The sequence below is a fragment of the Nicotiana tabacum genome, chromosome 16, assembly GCF_000715075.1.
Source record: "Nicotiana tabacum cultivar K326 chromosome 16, ASM71507v2, whole genome shotgun sequence".
NCBI classification, from domain to species: domain Eukaryota; kingdom Viridiplantae; phylum Streptophyta; class Magnoliopsida; order Solanales; family Solanaceae; genus Nicotiana; species Nicotiana tabacum.
Window position 1 is genome coordinate 94,839,342 of NC_134095.1, and position 7,920 is coordinate 94,847,261.

Below are 7,920 nucleotides of genomic sequence, written 5' to 3' on the forward strand. Positions count from 1 at the left end.
CGAATCCGGAGGCAAGGTCTCGATGGCTCCGGTGGTAGGTGCTTTATTCGAGCCTTAGTACGAGAGATTCCTAGCTTCGACTCCGATTTCTTATAGTTATGTCCTTGCTTCGTTTGCCTCACCCGAAAATCGGGTGCTCATTAGCCTCGAATTTACTCGTATACAATCCTAAAATTATACTCCCTCTGTTCCAGTTTATGTGAACCTATTTCCTTTTTGGTCCGTTCCAAAAAGAATGAACCTTTTCTAAATTTGGTAACAATTTAGCTTAAAGTTACAACTTTACCCTTAATGAGAAGCTTTTATAACCACACAAATACTCTGGACCCCATTTGGACTTGTTTAGGACCACAAATTCCAAAAGTCTTCATTTTTTACTTAAACTCTGTGCCCAGTCAAACAGGTTCACATAAATTGGAACGGAGGGAGTAAAATTTACACGTTTTCAAATATCAACATACAAAATATTGAGGTGAAATTACCAAGAGCGTTCTTAACACTCTACCATGGAGTTAAATCCATTCCCCACCCCATTGAGAAATAGAATTGACTAATACTAACTCAAAGTTCGAGAAACTCATGAATGCTTCTATTCTTGCACAATTTGGAGCTAGACCTTCTTTGTACAACTTTTTAGAATGTGCTTTGTGGGATATATTTTTATGTCTATGTATCATTTGTTCTATAGTTGGATTGCTGTTTTCCCTAGTATTAGTATGTGGTGAATTACTTAACGAATGTTTTACCTAGACACATACGTATATTTGAACAAAAAAAAGAAAAAATATCACCGAAAAGAGTAAAAGTATTAAAAAATTATAATAACAATTCGAGTGGCTCTTTCACATATGCTTCGATGTATAAGGTCCTTACCAATTTGGATAAGCTTATGTCTATTTGGAAGTTAATTTGGGGCTGGTGTGGGCTTGAAAAAATTTGAGTTTTACTTTGGTTATGTGGCAAAGGTAAAATTTGTACAAATTCAGAAAGATATTTCCGCCATCTTACTCTGGCGGGTACTTCCATGGTTTGTGAAGTAGAGGATGAATCTTTGTTGCATGTTTTGCGATACTGTATTTATGCTCGGGCAGTTTGGGATCGTATTTTTGCTGCAGAACACAAGTCGCGCTTTTTTGCTCTTGATCTCCATTGTTGGCTTATCGCTAATTTAATATCTGAATGATCCTAGGGAGTTATGGATGAAAATTGAAGAATTTTCTTCGGGTTCACCTGCTAATGAATTTGGCGCAATAATGCTTTGTTCCAAAAATTAGTTATAAAAAGGTAGTAGCCCTTGTTAACATGGTTAGAGCTTGTGTTAATTTTTGGCATTCGTTGAAGATAATGTTAGGACTGAAAAATCAGGTATCATGCGGAAGCTAGCAAAGCAAATCTTAAGCGACGATAAATCACACAACAAAGAAGAAATATACCAAAAGAGACACAAACATTTAACGTGGATCGGTCGACTGACCTATATCCACCGCGGAGATGAGCAATCCACTATATAAAAAGAGAGTACAAAATATCGAGAGAACAACCTCACGAAGAGGCAAACACAAGTGACACACTACACTTGTCCCGTAAAGTTCTCCCCTAAATACGACTCTCAAACTCCATATGACTACATTGTGGAGGCTACTGAATGAGAAAGACGGATCTTCAATTTATAGAACTCCAAACCTTTTCCTACAAAAAAAAAAGGACTAGCCAAGTATAGGAGAATTATAATTTTCTTCTACAAAAAGGAAAACCCAATTAAGGTAATTATATTGTCCTTTCCTTCAATAAATAGGAAAACCAAATATGGTAAGAAAATTATGGCAAACACATAACAATTCTCCCCCTTGGCCGGAATTTTCTGACAAAATAAACTTGATCCACCTTCTTCACATAGCCTTCAACATGTTGCATCTCCAAATCTCCACCACAAAGTTTGTCTCAACGTGCGTAGCACACCGGTCAAATTTCTCAGACAAAAAACACGATTATCGTCAAATATGTTGCGGCTAGAACTGAACCCGCCAAGATGAATCTGTCTTGAACCTCGCTCTGATACCACTTGTTAGAACCGAAAAATGTTTGTGTCTCTTTTGGTATATTCCACGTTAAAATTTGGTGTTCTTTATCTTCTTTATTTTCGGGTTTGCCTCTTCCTCGACATAACAGATAATAGGGAATATTTCTAATAATAAGCAGGTAGTCTCGCTAGGTTAGTCACCTCCTAACAATGGGTGGATGGTCTTTGAATACAGATAGGGCCATTTGAAGGAGTATTATGATAGGGACTGCTGACGATATTTTTCTAATAGTAGGACAGGTGTATTTTCAGTCAGGCTTGGGTTCTGCACATTATTCAGGGCTGAGCTATGGAGGGTGCTCACTGGTCTTCAAGAAGCCTGGGACAAGGGGTGATGTCGGTCTGTCGGGTTGCCTTGCAAATTGATAATTCTAGTATGGTTTATGTGTTGCGGTATGGATGGTATGTGTCTCATTGGCATGGTGATATTGTTAACTGCATCTGTTATCTCTTAGCTAGGAACTATGTGGTTTCTATTGCTCATACAAGGATGCTAATTCAGTAGCTGATGGTTTAGCTAATTTGGCTTTCAGTCAAGAGCCTCGTTTTGAATTACATGCTCTTGTGCCTTCTAGAATTTCTTCGCGTGTTATAGGAGATGTTATTGGGATTTCACTCCCTCGCTTGATTTCTACTCTTTCTGTTTCAATGTAGATGATGTAGTTTGACTTGACACAATGTTTTTTAAAAAAAATTTGGAAACATGTGGTCCTAAAAGCTTAAGGGACAAAAGCTTTTTGGGGTCATAACATTTGTGTGACTATAAACTCTTCTCATTAAAGGTAAAGTGGATAAATAAATTATAAGTTAAATTATTTCTAAATATAAAAATGTATCATTCATTTTGGAACGGATTAATTAGAAAAATATATTATTTAAATTGAAACGGCGGGAGTAACTAGTTTTGTTTTGCTGCTTTGTTTCCCTTTTGATAAACCTTGAAAAAGTGATATTTTTGCTATTACCAACTTTTTATACAAGTGTCTTTTTAACCAAGAAATTCAAGTCAAAAGGAAATAAGTATAATTTGGTTCGTAAATTTCAGTAGTAGCTGTTGATGAAATTCAAACGGGTACAAGTGAAGGGCAAGAACAAGAGTTGATGATGTCAAACGCAATAGTGCGACTGTCCCTTTAGATGAACCAACAAACATTGGTGGAGTGCCTCCAAAACTTCCGCCACATTCTGAAAACATGCATAGCCCAGAGAGACCTCTTAACTGGCAAATCTCTGCATACCCTTTACGTCAAATCACTCATTCCATCATCTACTTACCTCTCCAACCATTTCATCCTTCTCTACTCCAAGTGTGGCCTCCTTACCACTGCTCGCAGGGCTTTCGAAGCCACGCCTGCACCCAATGTCTTCTCATTCAATGCTATCATCAATGCCTATACTAAAGAGTCTCAGCTCCACCTTGCCCACCAACTGTTTGATAAAATTCCCCAACCAGATATTGTTTCTTACAACACCCTTATCTCCGCTTACGCTGATCTTGGCTACACCCTGCCTGCTTTTCGACTCTTTCTCGACTTGAGGGAGATGGGTCGTGGCATGGATGGGTTTACACTTTCCGCTGCTATTACTGCTGCTAATGACAATGTTGATTTCATCACTCAGCTTCATTCCTTGTCTATTTCAGCTGGGTTTATCTCTTATGCTTCTGTTAACAACACTCTCATAACGTACTATAGCAAAAATGGGCTTCTAGATTATGCTCAAGGGGTATTCGCATCAATGGGTGAGATAAAAGATGAAGTTTCTTGGAACACGATGATTGTTGCTTATGGGCAGCATAGGGAAGGGACAAAGGCGTTGGCTTTGTATAAAGAAATGGAACATAGGGACTTAAATTTAGACATGTTTACTATGGCAAGTGTATTGACAGCGCTTACGTCCATGGAAGACTTGCGCGGTGGGCTTCAATTTCATGCTCGGTTAATCAAAGTGGGTTTTCACGAAAATCCACACGTTGGAAGTGGTCTGATTGATCTGTACTCAAAATGTAGTGGTGGCATATCAGATTGCAAAAAAGTCTTTCAGGAAATTCCTTATCCTGACTTAGTCCTTTGGAACACAATGATTTCTGCATATTCGCAGTCTGAGTTGTGTGAAGAAGCTGTTGCTTGTTTTAGACAAATGCAGCTTGCCGGCCATCGACCTGATGATTGCAGCTTTGTTTGCGTGATTGGTGCATCTTCCAACTTGTCATCACCGACTCAAGGGAAACAAATTCACTCTTTGACAGTCAAGTCTAGCATTACGTCCAACCGAATCTCAGTGAGCAATGCTCTCATTGCAATGTATTCTAAATGTGGAAATCTGCATGATGCAAGACTACTTTTTGATAGAATGCCTGAGCATAATGCTGTCACTTTAAATTCTATGATCACAGGCTATGCACAGCATGGGCATGGAGCGGAGTCGCGGCTACTATTTGAATGGATGCTTGAAAGAAATCTGACACCTACAAATATAACATTCATCTCTGTCCTATCTGCATGTGCACACACTGGAAAAGTCGAGGAAGGGAAGAAGTATTTTGGTTTAATGACTGACAAATTTGGGATAAAACCAGAGGTTGAGCACTATTCATGCATGATTGACCTTTTGGGTCGAGCAGGAAAGCTCGAGGAAGCAGAGAGACTAATCGAAACAATGCCATATAATCCCGGTACAATTGGCTGGGGCTCGTTACTTAGGGCATGTCGAACTCATGGTAATATAGTGCTAGCAACAAAGGCAGCTAACCAGTGTGTTCGGATGGATCCTTCAAATGCGGCACCGTATGTCATGCTTGTACACATGAAAGCTTGTCTTGGCAGATGGGAAGAGGTAGCAGCTATTAGAAAACAAATGCGAGACAAGGGAATCAGAAAGCAAGTGGGTTGCAGTTGGATTGAGGTGGCCAAAAGAGTTCATGTCTTTGTGGCAGAGGATAGTTCTCATCCGATGATAAACGAGGTGTATAAATTCTGGGAAGAGATGTCAAAGAAGATGAAGCAAGAAGGGTATTCTCCAGATTTGAGGTGGGCTCTGATTAGAGATGATGGAGCTAGGCAGGAGGAGAAAGAGAGAAGCTTATGGCATCATAGTGAAAAGTTGGCAGTTGCTTTCGGGCTTTTATCTACTAAAGACGGTGAACCTATTCTTATCATAAAGAATTTAAGAATATGTGGTGACTGTCATAATGCAATTAAATTTCTATCTGGTATGACAGGAAGAGTGATTACAGTAAGGGATTGCCACAGGTTTCATTGCTTCAAGGATGGGGCATGTTCTTGTGGGGATTACTGGTGATAGCTGTTAAGTTTTGCAATCAGAATGCTGGTCTGATCCCAGTCAATTCAGGTGATTGCCATGGGCTATGGAGAGTGAGGTTGTGAATGCTATACAGTGTACTTAGAGTTAGCACGATGAAGTACAATTTTGTATTTGTTAGCAACAGAAAGATGGGCCTAATATTTTTGTCTAACCAAGTGAAATTATAAGGAAAAATGAATGAAGTACTTGAAAGAGTGCACTGCATGTAGCTTTCTGTCGTTTTGGATTGGGTTATCGAGTGTCTTAATCCACTTTAATCTTATATAAATAATGCTCTAAATGATCTTAGACCTAGCCGGAGTTACTAATCATTTGCAGCATATGTGCATAATGTTAGTTGGGGTATGAAGATGCCCACCTCTTGTTCATTCACTGCAAGGATAATTACAAGTCAACTATGGAATGTGACGTTAAATCTTAAAGGGTCGTTTGGTACGAGGTATAAGAAGGTATAAGGGTAATATAAAAATTTAATATCACCTTAACACTCTGTTTGGTTAGCAAACCAGGTATAAGTTATCCCGGTGTTAATTCTAACACTGAGATAACTTATACCTTATAAAAGGTGGGGTAATTAGCACCGGTATAACTTATACCTTCTTCTTAGAAATTATACAATTGTCATTCTTAATACAATATACCAAACAATGAATAAACAACAATCCCAGCATAACTAATCTCATCATAACTTATCCCAATATAACTTATATCGGTATAACTTATACTGGTATAAATCGTATTCCAACCAAACGACCCCTTGAGGTTAAATGGTGCATGCCTAAAACAGCTAAAGAACCCTACAAAAGCGGGGAAAGAGAAAGCAACAAGAAGTATAGAGTTTGCAACAAAATCCCAGCAAGCATATGTTATGTTGGGTAATATGGCGGAAAAGAAATGGAAGAATTACACCCCCTAATCACTTGGTCTAACAACTCATCAGAAAATGGCCCACCGGAAAATTACTTTTCACCAATTAGCCCACCCTTTTTTCTTCGTTCTTCTTCTTCTTCCCATGTCACACATTTGCACCCCAAAATTTCTCTACCATTGTTATTCTCCTTCAATTTTTCTTCCAGATTCAAAGCTGATAATTACTATTTTGACGAAGAAGAAAACCAATTTGCAAGAGAATTAATTATCTAGAGTCACATGAAGATCACTTCCTCCGTTGGAATGAGGAGAAATGTGTTTATTGTCATGAAAGATTCGATTTCAGAAATTGGGTTTCCGGATTTATTAGTTGTTTTGAATGGGTGTAGTCCCAATTGATTAGAATCATCAAGAGGAGTTCACAACTATAACATTGTATAAAAGTGTATAAGCATCTCTGACAAAAATTTTGTACGATTTTCTCTTGCAATTCTTGTATAAAACTAGTCCAAATCTCCGGCAATTTACTTCAAACCTTGTATACAACCTACTTAGGCTATTTCTAATAAGTTCAAACAATACCCACTTCAAATTTCTCACAAAATTATATTCGAAAATTAACAAGATTAGCATTAAAGGAGATGAGATTTTAGGTTTCTTGCGTCTGTTTTTGTGTTTTGTAGTTGTGATAGGTATGTATAAATTTGAGAAAAAAAGAGAATAAAAACTCGCGGATATATCACGCTCATACAACTTTTGAAGGGAAAAAGAATGACTTGATTTAAATTTTAAAGATTTAGATGTATCACTTTATTAACTTTTTGGAGTAGAATCACAGATGTACAAGAAACTCAACAGTTATATGACAAATGTACAAGAAATTGAACAATTCTTCGACTTTCTGCATACATGTGCAGAAACGGAACTGAGATACACAGCTCCTATGAGCATAACAGAAGGGGTTTGGTGAATTAGATCATTGTTTATACTTCCAAAATGGAGTTGTTACTTTATGTCATAGTTTCTTGTGTATTTCCTGTTGTGTTCTTTGCCTTTCCCGTGTTACCAGTGGCGAGTTTAGAAATTTTTCCAAGCCTTTTCAAATTTGAAAGAAGTAGAAAAAATTCCCGACAAAGAGTGTTCAATATATAATATATACCTCTAAAATATAATATTTTACCTATATATAATGTACAACTTTTCGATGAAAGGTGGTGAACTGACCACCCTTGTGACCATGTGGCTTCGCCATTGCGTGTTACTATCGTGGTTTTTGGTTATCAGTTATTTCCATGGCTGACATTTGGGTGTTGTAGTGAACACTCCGGAGAAGCCAAGGGAATGCATGTTACATCCCATATTTTCGTACGGAGAGTACATCGTAAGTCAATTGATATAAGCTCAGAAATGAGATCGTCTTTGAAAGGACATAAAGTAAGTTAATCATGTTACCTTGGAGGTTACAAATCTTTAAGATCATGTATAACAAGTACCAAGAGGGTTGAAATGCTTAGAAGCTAAACAAATTGAAGAAAATAAGTTTTGTCGAATGTCGACAAATTGGGAATGTTATAACATGTACTTTTAGGGTGATACCAGGGTGCTTAACATGATAATTAAGGAGGTTATGTTATGAGTTATTTTAG

The 7,920-nt window shown here is 37.8% G+C and overlaps 1 protein-coding gene across 1 annotated transcript; it reads left to right on the forward strand.

Moving 5' to 3' along the window:
* Positions 1–2,225: 2,225 nt before the first annotated feature.
* LOC107830725 (pentatricopeptide repeat-containing protein At3g49710-like) lies at positions 2,226–5,609 on the forward strand. The gene has a single exon (XM_075233065.1). The coding sequence runs from the start codon at positions 3,218–3,220 to the stop codon at positions 5,378–5,380; it is 2,163 nt and encodes a 720-aa protein (XP_075089166.1). The 5' UTR covers positions 2,226–3,217; the 3' UTR covers positions 5,381–5,609.
* The last annotated feature ends 2,311 nt before the right edge of the window (positions 5,610–7,920 follow it).

Coding starts and splice junctions, on each gene's coding strand:
- LOC107830725 (XM_075233065.1), top strand. CDS start 3,218: ATGAACCAACAAACATTGGTGGAGTGCCTCCAAAACTTCCGCCACATT.